The following is a 22,388-nucleotide window of genomic DNA, read 5'->3' as shown; positions in this document are numbered from 1 at the left end:
CAATCTCTAGCTCCTCAGGAGTGGTCCTGTCAACTTGCTGAAATGATGGAATGGTAGTTAGGTTATTAGAAGGAAAATTGGCACAAATTGAGAGAGAAGATGCTCTGGCAGCAACCACAAGCAGCCAGCGACTCAGTGGCTTAATCTCTGCCCTCAGGCTGCTCTCTACGATATAGATGACACCTTGTCAGTGAAGATGATGTGCTGGGTCACCCCTGAGTCCAATGGGCTAAATTGGCCATGGAGGGAAGGATTCCTGCAATGCAGAGCCAGCAAGCCACATAATCTAATTTCTTTTTTTTTCTTTTTTCCTTTTTTTTTTTTTTAGTATATATCGTCATTTGGATACTGACAGTAATTGTCAAGGCATCCCATTCTCATTAGTGTCCCCTAGACACAGCTGTCTCTGTACACTCATGCTTTCAAGAAGTAGTTCTAAACTTTCACAAGGTCTGCTTTGCTTCTTTTGGAAAGTTTTATGTGTAGTTTCTCTTTTTGCCTTGTTATTTCTTGGGTACAGGAGAGGGGGAAGATGGGGGAAGGAAGAAGCCGCTTCCTCTGAGAGTCACTGTGTGGACAGAGAGAAGTTAGTAAAAACCCTGCAGCTGTTGGCAACCAAGAGATCTTAGTTCAGAGCAGTAATGTCCATTGGGTGAAAATGAAGGTTGGGAGAGGATAAGGTAATTCATCTTTAGCAGAGATTATTTGCAAGGAATTAAGGATATTTGGATGGATTTTTTTATTGACCTAACAAGCTCTGTGACAACTGAACCATCAGGCAGGTGTGGTGTATAGTTTTGTTACTCAGTGGAACATTCAAGTACACTGCAGGGATCAGATCCATAGAATCTATAAAACTGAGGTGATTTTTTTTCCGTTGTTATCTCTCTGTTGTTTTATTCACTTGTTTAGTTTGACTGCACTGGCTCTAATCCTACAGCTACTGCTGAAGCTGGGTGACAATGCTAGTGAAGCGTCTTGCTGCAGCAGTGTTCATGAGCTCCTCAAAATCCCAGCAGTGAGACTTGCATTATCCCTCTGAGGTGCTTGAAAGCCTTAGTTTGCACTGAAATCAAAGGAAATGCAATTTAGGAAGGAGCCCAGCTGTGCTTGTAGAAATGAGTACCCTCTCTGTGGCCTGAACTTGTCTATCAACCCCCCAAAATGTTGGCAGCTCAGTCAAGCCCCTACCTTGTGGTAGAAAAGTATTATAAAGAAAAGCCTAAATTGTGCTTCGTTTTTTCCTAAATCTGCAGGAGTTAGTGGATTGACAGAGCTGTCAGTGGATGGTGGAATTTAGTCCAGAGAAGTTTTAATGACTTGCCCAAGTTACTGCAAGTAGTGAGTGAAAAAACCTGTCCCCTGGAGTTTTGCGAATGGTAGCCTACTCCTGGATCAGAGCCTTTAACCATCTTTATCCAATAAAGCATTTAAGGAATATGATCAATTCAATTTTGGTTCCAACAAAATAGAAAAAGCTGAAGCATTTTGTGAAATTAGATCTTGGCCTGTGCCTAAATCTGTAGCTCAAAGCAAGAACTTGATGCTGATGACGTCACTAAGCTGAGAAAACAGGTACAAGTAAGTGTTTGGCTTTGTGGTTTCTTGAAAATTGGCTGATTAGCAATGGAAATTTTGGGGCTCTTGGTGGTAAAGGTGGTTTCAGTAAAGGAAAAAGCAAAGGAATTAACATGTTATTTTTTATTAAACATTATCTCAGCTGTAATTTTGGGCTGAAGTAGCAATTGTGTATGAATTTCTTAAAGAAATGATCCAAGAGAAAGAATAGATGAAGAGCATAATTTTTAAATGAACTCACTTCATTTCATTAATGTAAACAACACAGAGAATAAATGAAATTAAAAGTGAAGCCAAATTCTGAAAAAAAAATAGCTGACCAAGGTCAGGGCAGAAGTGGGGGCTTTACCAAGCTTCTACATTTTCTTGTCTTTGCAGGTCCAGAATAATGTGAAAGCATTTTCCCTGGTTATTTTAAGCTATGGGTCAGGGATTTTTCAGCCTCTCTGCGAGGGAGGTTTTTTGACAGATTGGATTTTACATAAAGGAATAGGAATTAAAAAGAAATAATGGAGTGATTTTTCTAGAGGTTTAAGTGTCATGTAGGTGCTTAATGAAAGTCTTAAAAGTTGTTCCCATGGAGTATCATTCAAGTGAGTCAGCCAGGGTTTTTCTGTTTCTTGGTCGTTTAGGGGGGAGATGGTTCTTTGGATGATTTGTTTGCTTTGGCTTAAGTGTTGTGTATGTATGGAAAATGCAGTTTCTAAGGCCTGGAGAAATCATGATTTCTCCAGGTGTACTTGTGACCTGTAAAACTTATTCAAAATGAAGAGCATTTTTAAGATGAGAGGGTATTTTTGCATGAAATGTGATATAAAAGTTTTGACCAAATCTTTGAGTCTCTTACTCAGGCAAGACTCCCACTAGAATAAATAGGATTGTAGCTGTTTATGAATATGATAAATGCTGTTGTCTGCTGATCCGTGTTGAAACCACTTCACAAGGGATGATCAAACTTCTTGTTGTTGGTTTAAAATGTCTCTTTAATATAACTTTCTCCTTTCTGCCTAAAGTGCTAAAGTTAATATGGGCATATTAATGTGTTTAGGTGAATTATGCTTTCAAGGAGATGAAACACATGAAACTAAATAATTTGTCTTCACACCGGTTATAGCTGTGAGACAGGGGAATTACACAGGGTTGTTTTCTCCTTGCCATTCTTAGATTTTTTTTTCCCCCCACACGTAAAATACGATTTTCATCTGGTTGTGCAGATTTTGAGTCCTCCGGTGGGCATTCACTCCTGAACAATCATAAAACAGAGAAATTGTAATTAAAGCCAAATTTTTTTGAAGTGGCAGGTGGCTTTGAAATGCCTGAATTCTGCCATGATCAGCTTCTGACATTGCTGCACACAGACCATTTTCCCCTTGTCCCCAGTGGAAGGATGGAGAGGATGCTCAGAAAGTCACATCTCATTAGTGCTCATTCTTGAAACTGAAACATCCAAAAATTATCAGCACTTATGGAATCTCTAGCCAAGTAATTAGTTGAAACTACTGTCCTTAATTATCAATAGTGACATGAGGCTGGGAGGCAGAGTTGTATTTTTCTTTTGTTCAGTATTTAAAATTATTTGTTTTCTGTATAAGGGTATGACCCTTCCTAAACCATAGCCTGTCATTTGTCTCCCAGATCAAATTATTTTTTGTTACTAAGTTCTTTTCCCCTGCAAAAGTGTGTGGTTGTTTTGAACTTGGATGTAGGATGTACATCTGGAGATCAGATAGGGTAAGAATTTACAGGGGGTGAAAACGTTCAAAATTTTGATCTCCTTTGGCAGGGAGAAAAAGTTTTTGAAGCAGTATTTTAATTTTCACAACAAAGTAGGCAATTTTGTCAGTCCTCTCTTTTTGAATTGTGCTTTTTTTTTTTTTTTTTTCCCCTTTTTATGGCAGCAATAAACAATGTGATTTAAACTGGAGCTCTCCAGGCTGCTTTTCGTTTTTAAAAAGCACAGGCAACTAATCGGCAGCAACCAGCCACATAGCTGGAGTGTTTTCCATTCTAGGCAATATCATACTAATTTGATGCACACATGGATGCTTCACACAATCTGCAGATTCATCGCTGGCATCTTGCATTAGTCATCTGACAGATTGCCAAGTGTTTCATATTCCTTTCATGTGACTTTATTACAAAACACACACACACACACACGCACTGCCTTGTTTCTGCCAGTAGCCAGTTTAGTGAGAATTCACTGCAGTTCTGTTTACAACAGCCATGGACAGAAATCTGCACTTATTTGCAACTCTCCTCTGCTTTAAAATGCAAACGTCCCGGGTTGTGTTGTGCCGCTCTCATCTTATATAATGACATTAAGCAGCAGCCTGCAGAGAAAACCAGACTCAATGAAAAATGTAATGGCATTGTTTTTTGTTCGTAATACTTATGCTATTAATTAAATACTGATTTTTTTTTTCCTTCTTTGTGCCAATTGACATCATCTTCTGCATCTAGTGCACATGAAAACTGCGTAGTCTTCTAACTTGCCTTCTTTTCAATCTCCTTTTCCACTTTCTAGTAACGGCACAGCTAACAAGATGAATGGAGCTTTGGATCATTCAGACCAACCAGACCCAGATGCCATTAAGATGTTTGTTGGACAGATTCCCCGTTCGTGGTCAGAAAAAGAGTTAAAAGAACTTTTTGAGCCTTATGGAGCTGTCTACCAGATTAACGTTCTCCGAGACAGAAGTCAGAACCCTCCCCAAAGTAAAGGTACAGTAGTTGTGCTCTCTTTGCTTTCAGTTTGTTTGTTTTTCTGATGATCTTCGTTGCCTTCAGCATTTCCAAAGAGGTTTGCATTTGGGCTGTCTGTTTTGTAGTATTCTGTGTTGAGCTATGCAGCAGTCCTAAGAGGAGAGGACTCCTGAATCCTATCAGATGCTGTCTTCCTCCTCTTCTTACATTGCAGTTTAATTGTCTGTTATCTGAAAGCATACACTCCAACTGTGCAAGAAATAACAAAATATTGCTGTTCTTGTTTAAATTATTCTTGCCCAGAAACATGGAAACCTGAGCGTTTGCCTCCTAGGATTAGCTCATGAAAAATATAATTTTCTATTTCCTTTCGTTTCCTCTCTTTTCACCCCAGGTGGGAATTATTTTAAGGATACAAAAGGGAGAAATTATAGCAGTGGGCTCTTGCTACGTCACTGCTCCAGAAGCAATAAAAATTACAAGCAGTCCTTTTTCCAAAATCTGATTTCTTTTCTGCAGTCATGTTAAAGGATTGATTTTTGGCACTGATACTGTTTTAAGTGAAAGAGTTGGTTTTCCTTCCTGCATTTTTTCTGTACATATGTAAAGTATTTTTCCCTAACTATCTTCCTTCCTTTCACTGTATATCTGTGTATATCTAGGCATGTGAGAGTTTGGTTTGTTATAGCTGTGTAAGTGTAACATATGCTTACTTGTAGACTGAAAGTGAACATTTTGTTTCACAGAATGCATTTTTCTACATAGCTGTATATTTTCATTGATACTTCAGGTTTGGTACATGAAAGCACTGCTACAAATAATAAGTGTAGCTCGGAGGCATAACTAGATGTGCATGTGTGTGCCTGGCTGTAAGGTTACTAGACAGTTATTCATTCTTACTGCACTCCTGCCACTGATTCTAAAAACCTTCAGAGCACACGTGCTAGGGAGGATATCATAAAATTATTTTTGTGGGCTAGCAGCTAACTAACTGTGCAAAACAGCCCTCACTGGAGACTACCAGCTTTGGTGAGAGGTGACTGCAGTCGTGGGAAGCACACAGCACAACCTCGGGTGCGCCTGTGCTTTTGGGCAAAGCACTGCCAAGGCTCAGCATATCTTCCTTGCCCTGGTACAGGGCAGAGGATCCTCTCAGTGGCCCCTTTGCTGCCCAGTTTAAGCCATCTGGTGTTCTAAGGGATAGTGGTTCATTTTGGGTTGTTTGCGTCTGTCGCTTCTGGTTAAAAGATTTGTTCCAACAGTGTCACACCAGTGTCAGGGAGGGGGGTTCATCTCACCGTACCTTGCTCTTAATCAAGTTTCTGTACTAGATTGCTCTTTCCCCATCCCTGGAAGTATTGATGGCTCTGTTGGATGAGCAGCCTGGTCTAGTGGAAGGTGTTCCTGCCCGTGGCAGAAGGGTTGGAACTAGGTGGTCTTTGAAGTCCATTCCAACCCAAACCACTCCACGATTCCATGATTCAGAAACAGAAGTTGTTTCTGGTTGGAGTGTTTCAGTGTAGTTCTGCTTCCAGCCCTCTCCATTTCTCAGGATTGATGTATTGTAGCATGTCCCCTCTTACTGTGTTAGCACAGAGCCCTCACCAAATGTCCTTTTCTTGTAATGCTGGATGGGAGACAGCATTAAGAGGTCAGACAACTGGATTTTCTGCAGTCCGGGCTGCTATGGATGAGCAAACTCCTACTTAGTTTAAACCACTAAAATGCTGAACTTTGAGACTCATCCATTTGGAAAGAGCTGATTCCTGGGCCACAGAAATGCCTTCCCACTAAGCAGTAAATGAAGTGAGAACGATATTGTGGTTAGACAGAAGAAACCCATTGATTCCCATTTCTGTGGTGTTTTCCATTGTACTGTACCTGTCCATCAAGCAGCTGGAAGGCATAAGGACGAAGCACAGGTCATGCAAATCATTGTAGACTAATTATCAAGGTTTGTAGTTCCCCCAGACAATATTCTTTTTGAAAGGTGGTTGGGTTTTGGGGATGCATTTTGCTTGGACTCTCTTCAGCCAGAGATGATGCTTGTCACTTCAGGCATTATGTGTTTTAATGAGCAAATGAAATTAATCCTGAAGAAAGACAGAATAACCTTCAGAATTTCCCTGACACCAGCAGCAAGCTCCTCTAGTGGTCAGCTTTTCCCTTGGAAGCTTTGGAGGAGTGTATATCCACGCTGGCTCTATTCATCCTCCTGGCTGAATCTGCCAGCAAGGTTTCTAGAAACCTCTGGAGTTTCTTGTGGATATCTCTTGAGTAGGAATGATCTTTATTTTCTTAATCCAGTCGCACAAAGGATTCTGTGTGAGAGATTGTTAAGAATGCTAGAAACAAACAAATCAAAAAATTGCCCTGAAAAACATCTTACAGTCTTCTTCTCATCACAATGCATGAGAAATACTTCACCTATACTATCTAACTGGCATTTAATAATGAAACTGAGTTTTCATTTTTTGTTCAGAGGTCACGGAATCATAGAATAACCTGAGCTAGAAGGGACCCCTAAGTATCATGAAGTCCATCTCCTGGCTCTGTACAGGACAACACAAAAATCACATGTGTCTGAGGTGAATTCCATGCTCTTCTTCAGTGCAAATATATACAGGAAACAAGCGTTTTTATTTAATTTGACCTGGGTGGATTGGGGTTATGGCAGTCATTTTTCTGCCTGCTGCCCCTCTGGATCACCTCCAGTTTTGTAAAACAGTCCATCGAGGGGACCTTGAGGTTGGATGACACAGGAAAAAGTCCATTTTTCATTTCATTGCATGGTCAGGACTCTGTGTCGGGCAGAATATTCAGAGCCTGGTGTCACCCAGAAATTTTCTATGAATATTCTGCAAGCCATGAGCTGCAATGACAGGAATGCAAGTTAGTGTTACTACAGCATGCAGGGGGGGTGAGGGGGTGGAGGTTTGGTTTTGTTCTTTAAAGAAAACCATTTTGATTTTTGAAATATTTCCCTCTTCCCAGACACGGGTTGTGTATTTCTGTGAGCTTGGCCAAAGGGGCTCCTCCAATTTGGACAGAATTTTTCTCTGATGAACTGTTTATGAAGCTGCAATCTGAGTCTCTCCCAATTCTGTCAAAAATAACCATAGGCTGCTTCTCCCTCTCCTGCTGTTATTCAGACTGTCTTTCATACCCTCCAACGACAGACGGCCTAGTTCATGTCTTTCCTCCTTTTTTGTATCGCTTGCCAGCTCTGCAAAGCTGAAGCTGGAGGAAGACAGGTAGAAAGCCAGGTTTTCCTGACTATGGAAAACCAGAGAAAAGCCATCTGAATTCCTTAGATACGTTACTACTAGTGCAAACGTTGAGGCTTGGCTTTATTTAGTTAGGAGCTTCAGGAATGGCTGCATTTCAATGGATGATGGTTGGAATATCGTCTAGGAAACTCCTGGTGCTTTCCAGAGTTTGCAGTTCTCCGCTTGTTTTGGATGTGTGAAAGAGATCAGCAAAGTAATTTGACTTTGTGTTTATCCCCTGTTGTTTTGTAAGGCTTTTTCCTCTTTCTGCAACAAGAGAAATCCGGGGGATTAGGTAAACTAAATACAAAAAAAACCCAACAACAACAACAAAAAAGCAGGAAATCCTGTAACGCTGAAATAAATGGCACTTTCAGCTTCTAGGGTCTAAGGGGATTCAAAGTCTGGGCAGATCAGCCCTCTCTGTTCCCAATCCAGTTCATTCCCTTTATATAATTTATTCCGGGTAGATAGATGACTTTTTTACAGAGTAGTTGTTAAAAAGAGCTTCTCTGATACCTCAGATGCAGTGAGCTCTGTGCAAGGGCAGCATACACTGCCAGTGAGATCTCTCTTCTTCCCCACTGTTTTTCTAAGCCGGAAAGATTTCCTTGGCTGCTTTGGTTTTGGAGTCCAAGTGCTGAGGCAAGCAGATGGCACAGGGCTACTTTTGCCTTTTGAAATGCAGCAGAAGAGTCTTGGGCCAGATCCACCATGTGCTGTGTGTACCTTGCCCCTGTTTTGATACCTGATAATTCTTGTAGGGAACAAGATCCCCTAAACCAGCCTTGTGAGCCTGAGTACTTGTGCTGTAGGAATTGCCCTGTAGAAAGCAGGGAGAGGCACCCGTTTAACAACTAACTCCTAACTCCGTATTTCCTTGTAGCCTTTTACAGACCCTTTATCAGATTAGAGGGAGGCTGCTGAGTGAACAAGGATGTGCTGTAGTTAAAGGCCAGTGTTTATTATTATCCTATTTAGCATGGTAATTTAGGTCTACCGGGAAGCAAGCAGAGGAATCTGATAATGAGGCATTCATCTGCTGCATACAGGAGAGACCGAATGGGCAAGGAGGCAGATATGCATAGAGAAGGAGAAGTTACCTGGATTGCTTGGGTACCATTTCAGCCTCAGTTGAGCTCTAAAATCAGAAATAGTCCAAGGCAGGCAGGAAGGATGGTTTCTCTCATCCAGCAGATCCCTCTCATGGTGCTCCATTCGCTGCACAGCAGGAGGAGAAAAGGGAACCCAGGTAGTTCTGCAGGACTGCCTCAGGAGCAGAGCTGTGGCAGTCTGCTTGTCACACTGTTCTAATCAGCAGCAAAGACAAACTGCTTCTTGTTCCTTGCCTGCCCTTGTGTCACCACCCAGCCGATTGTAGGCTCCTGCTCCTTCAGGCAATTTCAACACATTGTGTTTGGCAAAACTATTTTAGACGCACTTTAAAAGTTCCCTTTCAGGCAGCGCTCCAGGAGTCAGGGTTTCTCTACGTATTTTGTCTTATTTTGTGTTTTGAATACTTTCACAGGCCCTTGTGAACGTTGTTTAGCTTTTGAGATCAGATGAGTTGCATCATGAGCACATACACTGTCGAAACAGCAGGACCTGTGACCACAGCCATTATGCATATGTGTGTTAGACTAAATTTTAGTGATCGTGGCTGAGAGATATTTTATCACAATCTTTCCTGTACTGACTCAAGAGGTGCCTTGCCTATTATTTTTTAGCAGGGGCATTGTGCACTAAGTGAAATTTCACAAAACAAAGACTGGCAAAAGCCAGATACACAAATACAGTGGGGAAGAAGAGGGAATAATAAAGCATAGTTTTTAGTTTAAAGTTTCTGACTTTAGGATGTTTAAATTCACACCTGAAGGGACCTTAAATTTATAATTTTAAACGGGTTGTAAGTAGCCTTGTAAAATATATTCTAGATGTGAGCTGATTTTTATAAAAGGTAATTCTTATTCAGCAAATCTGATGGAGTTTTTCAAGAAGTTTCTGTGAAAGTGGGCAGGTGTGAAATTGTGTGTATAATCAAGCTGGATTTCCCAGGGGCATTTCCCACAGTGTCACACAGGAGACTAATCCATGCTGTTGCTGGTGAAGCAGAGAAGGGCCCATTTTCAAATGGAGAAGGGAGCTGGTTAGATGATCGAGGGCAGATTAGAATGGGTAAAGGTTATGGGCCAGGGGAAGAGAGGGGATGATGATTGGAGTGCAACAGGGACTGTTATTGGAGATCAATACTTTTTCACTCTCTATGTAAATGGCTTTGACAGAATGAACCACCAACTTGTTATCCAACTTTTTGGGTCATGCAGAAGGGACTGGATGGGGGGGCGAAGCCACCTGATAACCAGGAGAAAACAATTCAATACAAAGAGATTCATCTGGATAAAAAGAATACTGAACAAGAAGAGTAAATCTGAGATTTGAGTGAACACAATTGTTGAATGAGTGTATTTTTCAAAGATTTGAAAGCAGGAGAGGATCTGAAGAGTGCACATATCAGAAAGGGACTGACATGATGTTTTGTATCCATGTGGTCAAAAAGACACAGAAAATGCGAAGCTGTATAAATGGAAGCATTGAATAGGGCTTTCAAGGAAATACTGCACCACTTAAAGAAGGATTTTTTTTTGATCATGTTTAAACTACAGTTACCAATATTTAGTACCATTCTGTAGAAAAGGGCAGAGGTCCAGAGAAGAGCAGCATGATTTTGTATGAAGTCAGGAAGGGTTAAGCCATGGTAAAAGGTCTAAGAAGGGTAACTTGTAAAGGGCTTCAAACACCGACTTACAAGAAAGCTAAAAGGGGAAAAGCTAAGGAAGAATACAGGACTGCACCTTGGTTTGGAAAGAAAAAGTTATAAGGGGATACAATTGAAGTTTCTGCAGTATGTTGAAGTGCATACCAAAATCAGGAATAGATAAGCTCTTTCAATTAATATTAAACCCAGGGATTGCACAGCGTAGACTTAAGACTGAGAAACAGCAGGCCAACAGAAAAAAAAATTCAGCTTCTTAAGTCAAACTTGCAGAGCAGGGAACGGCTTCTGGAAGAAGCAGTTAAAAAAGTTCCAAAAGAAACTTTTCCTTTTGCGTGCTTCCGTTTAGTATTTTGAGATAATGCATCTGGAGCAGTACGTGACACGGCTGCTGCCCATGTCCAAGCACAGTTTCACCCCATAAACAGGACAAGGTGCCAAGGCTGCGATGGACGCAGCTGACAGTGGCTTATCTATGTCCAGCATGGAGAGGGTTTGACATTGATGTCTGATGACATTTTTGCCGTGCTTTGAAGAGAGGGAGCAGTTGAGGATAACGCCCCATCGCGTACTTGGCTGCAAACCTGTTGCCCTCATAAGTCAGTTCCACTGTATATTCCCTTCATTTACCATGGCAAGAATGTCAGCCCCTTAAATACCAAAAAGTATCACAGCAAAGCCAACCCAGACTGTTCAGAAGTAGTGGAACATATTTGTGAACACACTGTAACGGGAGTGGGGGGTTGTGATTGCAGAACTGGAAGAGTAGAGGATAGTGGAGGGGGCTGGAAGAGGATTTTCCAGTTGTATTGTTTAAATATAGAGGTGGCACATAAACCTTTCCTTAGCCTTGTTTCTGAAGTTCCCCTCTACAGCATATGAATGACTGGAACTGAAGTAGGATTAAGCTTTTTTGCCTTTTTGGGTTTGTTTGTTTGTTTGTTTTTAAGACATCTTTGTACTCCGTGTTTTTATGGTATTTATCACAGTGGGAGCGTGGTCCAGAAATGAGGACTTTAGGTATTGCTGTAAGAAGTTAATAAAAATAACACATCTCTGAGGGATTAAAGTAGATCGCTTTGGGGCTCATTGGCTGCAGTTTTGTAGCAGCTTAACTATGAGTTACAACTGCATATGAATTTTAAAAATTAAACTAAGACTGCATAAGCGCATTATTAATTACATCTATGCTGAAGAAATGCATAAACTTTAGCTACATTAATTGATTTAGTTAAATTGATACAAAACTCGTGTGCTGATCAGCCATTAGAAGAGCAGGGCTTCATATTTCAGTTGTGGTTTTCACCAGTGTTCATAAACACTTGGGGAGAAGACAAGTTTGGTAAAGGAATGTTTGAAAAGGCTGTTTGAGCTCCAATTCAGGCACGAAATAATTGCTTTTCAAGTATTTTCAACAACTCCAGGAATACAGGTGAAAATCTGGATTCCATTTTCCTGACAATTCAGTAAAAGCAAGAACACCAAACAAAGAAAGGAAGGGATATGTTTGTCGAATTATACATAAAAACAATTGAAGGTTTATGATTTATAATTATAGGACTTAAATAATAGTGGGGTTTATGTCAAGACAATGCTGGAAAGAATATCTGTCACAATAGTTAAAAAAGGGAAGCAATTCTTAACTATAATTTGTCGTCTTCAGCATACCACCCATTTACCCATAGAATATTTTAGAGCAATTTTACAAAAAAAGTCCCAAATGTTCTTAAAATGTTCTTAAAATATAAATGGATAATCCGTTTTGTGTAGTGACATCATTACATCGGAAAAAACACGTAGGCACGCAGTTAAAACAGCCTGAGCTTTCATTAAAATTATAAAAACATCTAATCAAATTGCGTTGTTGAATCTGAGTAATAAGCCAAAGCTCAGTCTCTCAAAAATATAATCTCAAAGGCAAAAATTGTAATGCATGGAAAAAATCTAAGTCAAGTCATGCTCACACTTGCACACAGGAATTAATCAATGGATATAATACTCAGACATAAAACACATGCATGTGTAAGTATTTTCAAGACTGCTGCCTACATTTAAAATATATACATCTCTAATGGTGCAAGATACTGTCACTTCGAGATTTATGGTAGGCAGTTTCTTTAGTTGCATATTAAAGCTCACATCAATGAGATTCAGTCTTTTTATGACATTGTTGTGGCACTGAAATTCTTTCCTCTTCCAATTTTCTATTAAATGAATAAACATGCTGTGTTTATCTGCTTGTCACATAAAGTGTGATATGAGTTTTTGTTAAAGAACAATGGCTTCAAAACAAACCACAGAACCCTTCTCTTGTTATGTAGTTTTCCTAATTCTATTCAGTTCTAATATCCAAATCATTTACTCCTAACATATGAGGAGGTTTTGCAAAGGATTTGGGAGCTGGTCTGAAATCTTCATGCTCTTTGACATGGAGCTCAAAGGAAGAAAAAACTGGACAACTGAGCACTGTCAAAAATTAAGTCTTATTGGGGAGTAGCCTTATGAGGATGGATTTCAGCTGTACTGCAGCTTCCAGGTCTCTCTGCAAGAACAGCATTTTACTGCTGTCATCTTCTGCTCCTGTTTCCCCATTAAAATCAGTCACAAGTGCCCATGCACAAATGCACAAATTTGCACAAATAAATAAAAACCTAAAATTAAAACCTGCAATGCAAGAAGTTTTCTTCACTGAAAAAGGAAGAGGCTCCAAGGCAGTAAGAATTTCTCTGTCACTACTGAGATTATGTAAGAGACATAAATATTACAATGATGGGTCACAATAAAAAGCTAAAGACCACATAAAACATTTTAGCATAAATATCATCAATTTTGCTAGTTCTTAACATGAAATTTAAACCCCAGGAGGACCTCGAAAGGATGTCTGTTATTCTTTATCATTTTGAAATACGTTACAACGTAGATATGTATAACATGTATAGCAGTGTAAATTAATTATTAGTTCATTTCTTCCATCTTCCCCGCACCAGACCTTGTCCCCCTGTGTATTTGTTGTGGGAGCAGGGTAGCAAAAGGACAGGTTTGATCATCTGGCAGGACCCACAACCTGCTCAGTGTCATAATTCAGTGGTACAGATGCTACAAAAGGCTGTGCTGTGCCAGTTGTAGTGTTACTTTTCTTTCGACATCAGTTCCATAATGCATTGTAACCATCAGCATATTTCAGAAGAATAGCAAGTAACTCCCCAAGGATAAAGTCTGGTAGTGGCTTCTAAGCCTGGTTTGAGCTTAACTCAAGCCAGTGAGCTGTGGGTAGAAGGCTACATATGCAATATAAATCTCCTGGTCCATCTGTCTTGGGGAAGAATGCATTTTCAGGAATCTGTGTCTTTCTAATTGCTTATAAAAACACTCTGAGACAAGCCAGTGAATAAATTAAATTTGAATGTTTCCAGTGGATCTTTTCAGTTTTTCACTGAACCTAATTACTGTCTAATCTATGCCCATGAGTATGCAGTTTTAAGTGGGACGTTAGACTTTCACTCTGCAGATTAAACTCTGTGGTGCATAAATTCATTATTATTTGTGGAGGAGAAAACTTCAGTGTCTACTACCTTGTGGTTTTAATTTAAAAATATCTACTGCAACTGAGTCATGCATTCTTTTAGAAGAATAAGACAAGCTGTAAGGAGGGGGAAGATGTTTTCTAATAAACCGTGTCTCTTATTTGCCTAACTGAATTGGGAAAATTTATGTTTCAAACAATAATTAAACTATCCTCGTAGCTCAAGATGTCATGCCTTCAACTGCAGTTTAAGGGAGCTGTACCACAATAGGGAGTAGATTAATATAATGTACTGCATGAAACTTTTTGCTGCAAGGATGAGCACGGCTCCATAAGGAGCAGCCTCTGCTGCTTCAGCTGGAGATCTCCAAGTGTTTTGCAGAGGGAGACAAACAGCATCACTCCATTTTTACCAGCTGGAAAAAACTGAGATTCAGAGGCCTGGGGGGACTTTTTCCAAAATTTTTTAGTCACTTTGAGCAGGCAGAGAATAACGTTCTGTCTGTGCTGGTGGTGTCTGTTGCCTAAATACAATCTGCTCCCTTTGTTTTCAGAGTGTGAATCCTTGAACTGGTTGACACAAAGATTTTGTTACGTTAACCCTGCCCAGGTGAGATCTGTGTTAGTTTGTTCACATATTAATCAGATCTGATGAGGACTGCAGTTAGAGAACAAGTGTGGAGCAGATCCATAGGCACCAGCTCCCACTCTTTCTATGCCCACCCTAATTAATACAATGAGTCTTAAACAACAAACTTCCTTTATTATTTGAAGATTGTGGGATATAAAAATCATTGTAGATTTAAAATGGACTATATTAACCCAAGCAATTCCGCCAGGGCTTGAGTTTCTATAGTGAAAAGTGTTGTGTTGTCTCTGGCTCAATTAGATTTTTCTCAGTGTCAATTTTAATTCACTTCACCGGAGCGTGGGGGAACTCTCAGTGGAAGGGAAAATGTTCCTTCTGAATGAGAGCCTCCTGTAGCCCACATTTTATTTAAGAGTTTTAAAATGCTTTGCAGTCCCACGTTCTTCCTTGAACGCCTGCTATTGTGTGCCAGAAGAGCTGAACAAAATCACTTGATGTTTCTTAATGTGACAGGCAGCTGAGTTTGAGCAGAGTGGGGAAAGCAAGGTCCTTGGTTCCTTCTTTTTATTTAATACTAAAAAAAACCAACCAAACAAACAAAAAAACCAAAAAACAAAGCGAAATCTTGGTGAGCCTTGATGGCCAAATAAACAGGATTAGGTCAAATCTTTCCCACCCTTCCAAGCACCTGGCCATGCATACAGAGAAGCAGAGTTTCCTTTTGCATTGTTGAGCCCAGGGCTGAGGTTGAGTGGCCTGACAAGCTGGTTTTCCCCCTTTAGTTTTGGTATTTCCTACCTCCCATGGTTGTCAGCACTTAGGTGTAGATTGCTTGGTTACACTCTGCTTGGTGCAGAGTACCTCAAAATGACTGTTTCTTCCTTTTTTAAAGGGGGAAATTGAGTAGATCTTTAACTTGAGGATGCTTCCCATTGTGAGAAAGAGAAGAAAAAGAGCTTATGATAGAACTGTAGGGGAAAGTTTACCGAAGTAAAGGACCTAAAATGTCCACTGTGTATAGGTGGAGCTTTCCAAAAAAGCAGTTTTCTCTTCCTGTCTCTACATCTGTTCTTCCCATATTTCATTAAACTCTCAAGACATTAGACTTATGAGTAGTTGTGCACACTGAAGTTATACTTTGTGTTTGGGAGAGTTTGGGTTTGTTTCCAGTCTTGCAATTGACTAGGACTGTTTTCCAGTACATCACTGGGCTACTTACAGGAAAACAGCTGGGACTGTCACCAAAACCAGTGAATTGGGTCAATAGATGTGAACCTCTGTTCTGATTCAGACAGAAGATGATACCACAGCGTGATGATGCCCCATAGCTGTTAATAATGCTAGCTTGTGTACAAAAGGTAACAAATTATCTCCACTATGTGAACTGTGCACAACACTCTAGAAAAATTCTGGTTTCCAAATGTGTCATCTCCCAACCTTTTCATTTCCAACAGTGTTGACTTCCTAGTTAGCATGGAATGGTTTTCTGTGGTGTATTTCTTGCTAGTTCTCACTTGGGTATTTATTGAGTTAAAAGGTGCAGTGTGAATGTAGGGAATTATTATTACTACTATTATTAGTAGTAGTACTACTAGTATTATTATTAACATTATTTAGATGCTCTAGTTTAAGTAGTTCAAAAAAATCTCACAACTAAAGGTCAACATAGCTTCTAGGTTTACACATGCACAGAACCAGTAACCTTCAGAAATTTCCTCATGACAAGATAAGTGCAGCAATTATATTTAAATGAGTGCAGGAGAAAATTTCACTGTAAACTACATTAGCTGGAGAGTGTGTGCTGTAAAAGGATTTAATTGAATTAATGTTACTTACTATCAAAAGCTCCATCTAGTGTATTGCCAGGTCTCCTTATTACTAAGAATAATATTTGGCTCATAAAGACCCCTGTTCAGCTAAGCACACAGTCCTGATGACTTCAGCAAGTGATTAACATTAAAGCATTTTTTCACTGCTTTGCTGGATAGGAACAGGCTGGGAGCTGGGAACAGGCACTGGTGTGTGTGCACAGTGTGAAATCACCGAGCCCTTAAATAGGGCTCTTTATGGAGCCTCCTCTCACTGATGGTTTTCCAAGTGTCTAATGAAGGTGTGATTTTGGCATGAGTGTCCTTCCTAGTTTGGGTGTAGCTGTCGTAGATAATGGGCTGCACCAGTGGCGGAGACAAGCAGAGTCAGGGTGTACAGGAGGGAGTCGGGGTGATCCACGCTGGGGCTTCGGAGCTCTCCACTAATAACTTAATAAGGAGTAACCGATGGCGAGGGCAGAGGGATTCACTGAATGATCCTGGTGGTATTTTTAATGCTGTTATTAATGCAGGATTCTCGCTCCCACATTATGCGGAGATGCCACAGTGAGAATCCAGAAAGGTATTTTGTGTGACTTCCTACATAAAAGCAGAAATGCAAATAGGCTGCATTTGCATATTCACATGATATGAACGGAAACGTGGAAACGTAGTGACATAGCCAGAGACACGCTTCAAAACCACTGATAAAGACATCCATAGTTTTCAGACTCTACTCTTATGTATTAACCATTAAGGAGAAAATGTGATATACTGGATGTTTTCGCAGAATATTTTTGAATGTCAGAAAAAAACATAGAAGTCTGCATCTCCTTTATGTTTGATATTATTTTATTTTCCTTTCACAGGCATTCTTTAAAAAGAGAATACATGAAACCTAGCAAAAAAAATCTTTTATTCTCCATTCATTCAGCAACAAAAACAACAACAACAAAAAGAAAAGGTTTTGAACCGCTCTTTTATGAAAATTGGGAAACGGTGGAATAGTTTCTACAGCAACTTTCCTTATTGTTGGCTGAATCAAATGGCAAAAGGTTTTATTCACCTACGCATCTTATATTTTAATCAGCCATATGTCACTCCTTAACTTCACCCACCCGTGTTTCTGCATGCGGGGTGGCATTCTGGTACAGTCAGTAAGCACATGCCATTCAAAGGAGTTACAATCTCCTCTTTGTTTTTGTGGCCTTGTTTTTTGGGGAGAAAAAGAAAGAGTAATTGCCCGTGTTAACTGATGTTCATTACACGGAATTGTTTAGCTCTCTTAAAAAAATCATTGATCTGCTTCTCCCCCGTGAAAGTATTCAAGGTCTCAGTTCACAAAAGAGAAATCAGCGTGGAAAGCAGCAGCCTGGCAATCTGTGCTGCAAGGAGCAGAGTGCCATGTTCTGTGCAGAAATGTCAGCAGAGTTTGCTATCTTCAGATAAACCCCACAAATATTTAGTGAGGATGAGAAACATGTTGGAGTCGATGTGATTTTGGGGAACAGTCTGTTTAAAAGTGTGAGATATTTTTTTTCTCGTACATTTGTGTATGAGAGTTTATGATCAAGCCTTCGTTAGGTAACATCTGGCACGAGCTGTTCCTCCTTCTCCCTAAGTTTCATGGCTTTGTTTTGTATTTGAAGAGGATATTACAAAAGCTAATTTGATGTCTTGTTCCCATCGGTATGGTCATGGTTTTAACTTTTGAATGACTCCCTTGAAACAGGAGGAAGGGAGAAAAACACCATTTGGGTATTTTTAATAGGGAATAGAGAGTATTTAGATTTCATGGCGAGTGCCCATGGTACGTTGTGTGCATGCAGCAAGTCAAAAGTGCAGCTGTGGACTAGGGTTTGTGCGCCACAGATAACAAAAGGACCCAAAATCTGGGGTCCAGCCTTGTCCACATGCTCTTATTATCATTTACTGTTTGTATTGCAGATGCACGTAACAGATTGTACAATATGCTGTACAAACAGATTGGTAAAATGATCTTTGTCCTGAAACACTGACGGCAGAGCTGGACGAGAGGGATTGACAGCGTGCCTGTGCTGAGAGCGGCACAGCCCAGGCGCCACAGTTTTGGACCCGTGTCCTCAACAAAAAGGGCTTTGTGCATCTTTAGTGAAGCAAAAGTCTGTTCTTGCTGATCTGACTGTAAAGGGCTGAAATTTTAAATGAGAATTAAAAGAAAATAGCACAAAGATGATTAGAGAGTGAGTAGGAGAAGGGAATGTGCCTACTTCTCCTTTTTTTTTTTTTTCTTTTCTTCTTCTCATCTAACAGCATTTCTTCTACACTTGCCAAATTGAGCGTGTCAAAGGAGCAGACTTTCAAACTTTGGGTAGTTGCTCCCAGTATTGGAACAAAGCCCTACAAAAAAGGCTGGGACATGCAGGGGTTGAGGCTTTGGTGACCTGACTGGGGGAGGCACTGCTCATGGAAAGTCTGATGCTCTGGAAATGACAGCGAGAGCAAGACTGCAAACTTGGCTTGCCTTCACTGGGCTACTCAAACAGGAAAAATCCTAATACTTAATGTCTTTTTGATCATCCAGGGCATGTAAAGAGATCAGCCACTTATGCCCTGTGTGGTTAAGAAAACCAAGAATTGCTCATCTTATTTATTGAAGTAGCTAATGTGCATTTCAAAGTGCCTCAGTGTTGGCTTGTGGGGGAAGGAGGAGTGAACATTAAGATTAATTTCAGTGAAAATATTTTTGTGGGAATAGTTTGCTCAGTGAATCTAGATCATCTGCAGCTGGTGGATTAATGTTTATATGTTTTACTAAGTCAATATACTATTTACATGAAAATGGAGGTGTTTGGATTGTGCAAACAGCTCTTTCAGAGGAACTTTGCTTAGGGATGAGAAATGATTTTGCCATTTAGAAACACTTCTGTTTCTCTTTCACGTGAAAGTGCTCTCTCACCAAAATTATTAAAGAAAACACTTTTCAACTCTGAAGTATTGCTGATATTCTGGCAGTGTCTGTGGCCAGTAGTCCAAGAGATGGGAACTTCTGAGCGCTCATTACTTAAACAACTTGTGTTGACTTTGTGGTGAAAGTTATTTTATGACTGGACCAGACATAACACTTGACCGGCATGGGTTTGAGGTATGATGGTACCCCAACATGCCAGGGTCCAGGGCTCAGTATCCCTGGCTGCTCATGGTGGAGCTGCTGTGGCCTTTGCCAAGAGAGGTGGGTCTCTTGATCAGGCAGGAGATTTCATGTTCCAGGATCCAAAGGTCTCAGGTTTGGAAGTCCAACTTAAATGAAAAAAAGACCTGCTAGTTGATCCAGCTTGTTGTCTGCCAAATCCATGCTTGTTCTGTTTAGTGCATTCCTAAATGTTTTGTCCAATTTTATTTGGAAGTGGACCATGGGGTGCTCTTTCCAATTCTCCCCCTCTTCCTACAAGATTAAATGTTTTATTATTGTACTATAAACATACACACAGTCCTAACATTTTTTTTTTGGTATTTTGGTCTCCTCTCTTTATTTATTTTCTGTTGTATAATCTCTCTTCTGTACTAATATTGATGAATAGGAGGGATGCATTTTCTGTCATGTAAAATAGTACTGGGGATAAACTCTGCCTAGGATTTTGGCTGACCCCTTCATCAGGCTTAGCTCAAAAATTAATTTGTCATTACCCAGGTGCTATGCACTAAGCTTTATTGGCATAGAGGAGTGCCACATCCTGTATGTTCTTTGGAAGGAAAAAAAGTGATCATATAATCACTGAGACAGTAAACAGTCATTTCCAATCTAGTAATATTTTATATGAACTGGCACTGTATGTTGTATATCATCCATCTTGCTAATCCTTGTTCCACATTGCCTCACACTTGAGGCCAAGAACATTACAGCTGTGCCAGAGAGTGGGTGGAAAAATTGCCTTATTATTAACTTAAGTTGAAAACATAATGGCTTTTTGAATGTCTTCATTCACAGATGCAGTCATACTAAAATATTAATACCCTAAAGTATAGGGAAACAGAACTTTCATTTAAAATCCATTGTCCATATGTGTTGCAAAAGTGAAAGCCTTGAAAGTGTTGTGAATTCCCTTTATCTTTCATGTTTTATCCTGTAAATGTCAGTATTCTGTAAGAAAGGAGCCAAAATGTTCTTCAGAGGAGGTTTGAGCAATGTTGCTGCCATTACTAGCATTGCCTTGTAAAAGAAAAGGAGTTTTTGTCTTAAAAGACAGGTAACAATTGAATGGATATTGAAACACACATAATGACTTTTTAGTACCATGATCAAGCAGGGTTGCATTGCCAATGCCTGTGTTAATTTAAATTGCATCACCAGTGGGACCAGGAATATTCAAGGTGCATGTGTCTTCTGGGAGCAACAATCAAAAAAGAGTAGAGAAAACTGCAAGCCTCACCTGATTCATCTTCGTAGCACTCCAGCATCCCTGATTTATAAGCAGAAATGAGGGACCTAGCAATGAAAACTGAGTAAATCTGCACCACAGCACCACTGAAAAGCCACAGAAAAAGGAGATGATGCTGGTTTTCAGTTATAGCTGTGATTTGCCTTTCCTAACTCTGCAACACCTCTGTGTGTATCTTCTCTATAAAATATGAATCTTCCACAAACATCTTTAGGAGGTGTAACAATTGCTCTTGAACAGTATTCAGAGAAAAAAGAAATAAATCCTGATTGTACTAATTTATGACTAGCATGAAAAAATGTCCCCTCTTTTAAAAAGCAAAATAAAAGGATTCAAATTCCAGTGTATCAGGCCATGTGTTGTAAATTAGCCTAATTGTTTTAGAATTCAGAAGTGTTTCATCATTTTAAATTGGGCTTGTCTCATATTTAGTTCCACATTTTTTATAACTCTGCAGGACTAATATGTAGCCTGTTGTTGCAAAGGAAAAGCTTTTCTTATCCTAATTTTTAAGACTGATGGAATGAGAGGAGGTTGACAAGTAATCTCTTAGTTATCTCTGTGTCGAAGCTTATAATATGCTTTGTAGTGAAAATGTGCAATATGCAGTTCCAGAAATAATTTTGCTATACATTATGGTTTATCTTTCTGGCATACAAAATGTAAGAGTGAGTAATGCTGAAGTCTGATAGAGGATTTCAAATTGCTTGGAAATATCCTTAGATTTGCCCTAGTAAGGCGTAGCAGGAGCCAAAATATTGTACAAGATATGAGTCAAAATCTTAACACAACTTCCCTCCAAGCACATCCTTATTCCCCCATATCCCATCTCACGTGGGAGAAGAAACTTCACATTTTTAGGGCATCATATTGCAGTTCCTCTGTTAACCCACTGTACTGTGGATAAATACAAGTCATCTATGAGCAGGAGGTGTTTTTCTGAAAAGACAAGGAGATGCTTGTTCCCAGTAAGATCTGTCAAATGGCTGCAAGGCTCATTTGACAATTTAACCTGTAACCCACCGTTTATCGATTCTGTTCAGGAAAAGTTTGCATGGTTTTTGCTCAACATAGGTGTTTTACACAACAACATTTTGAATAAAATACGAGGCTACACTATAAAGTTAACTAAAGGACACTGCTACCGAGATATGATTGCTCAGGGTTTTATTTGGTTGTTTTTTTTTTTTTTTTTTTTTGAGCTTGCAGTTAAGACCAGGGACTTTGTTCTAAAGCTGTGTGAGTTGACATGTTCCTGTGGCTGCCATGGTGACCTGTGGAGAAGGCCATACAAAATCCTGCTTCTCCAATCGTGATTAGATACATTCAGGAGCCGCATGCTATTGATGCCAAGGAACACTGAATAGTTTCATCTACTTTGCAGACAAGCTTCAGTGTAAGCCCTCCTGCCACTGCCTGCTCAAGGCCACCTTTGACAGCCGCAGGAGCCAACACATCACTGTTTAGGCACTCGTTTTGTTCCTTTTCTCTATTTTTCCTTCTCCCTCTGATTAAGTTGCCAGTCATCCAGCTTCTTTCTCTTCTTGTCTTGATAAGTTGCCAATCATGTCATACAGCCTGTACCTCTCTAGCCAAGTATTTCTCTTGTCATAACTTGGAAATGGGCTGCTGAAGATTTATTTTAAATCTTGGTCTGATTAAATGCCACATCCTGATCTTTGGAGAGCCATAGGACCTATAGATTGTGGTGCTCTTGTTTGGAC

The 22,388-nt window shown here is 39.9% G+C and overlaps 1 protein-coding gene across 4 annotated transcripts in view; it reads left to right on the top strand.

Moving 5' to 3' along the window:
* Positions 1–3,784: 3,784 nt before the first annotated feature.
* The window catches only part of CELF2 (CUGBP Elav-like family member 2), a 127,746-nt gene continuing 109,142 nt past the window's right edge, over positions 3,785–22,388 (top strand). For 2 of the 4 annotated variants that reach the window (XM_027897565.1, XM_027897564.1), the window contains exons 1-2: positions 3,788–3,941; positions 4,106–4,302. In XM_027897565.1, coding sequence (XP_027753366.1) covers positions 4,125–4,302 — 178 coding nt within the window. In that variant the 5' untranslated portion in view covers positions 3,788–3,941; positions 4,106–4,124. Of the gene's footprint in view, positions 3,942–4,105; positions 4,303–22,388 lie in introns of all 4 variants that reach the window. The other 2 variants (XM_027897566.1, XM_027897567.1) reach the window with 2 other exon arrangements.

Source organism: Empidonax traillii, unplaced genomic scaffold (assembly GCF_003031625.1).
Source record: "Empidonax traillii isolate 1590-97213 ecotype Southwest subspecies unplaced genomic scaffold, ASM303162v1 scaffold549:size456157, whole genome shotgun sequence".
NCBI classification, from domain to species: Eukaryota; Metazoa; Chordata; class Aves; order Passeriformes; family Tyrannidae; genus Empidonax; species Empidonax traillii.
The sequence above is the reverse complement of the archived record's forward strand: the minus strand, read 5'-3'. Positions and strand labels throughout refer to the sequence as shown.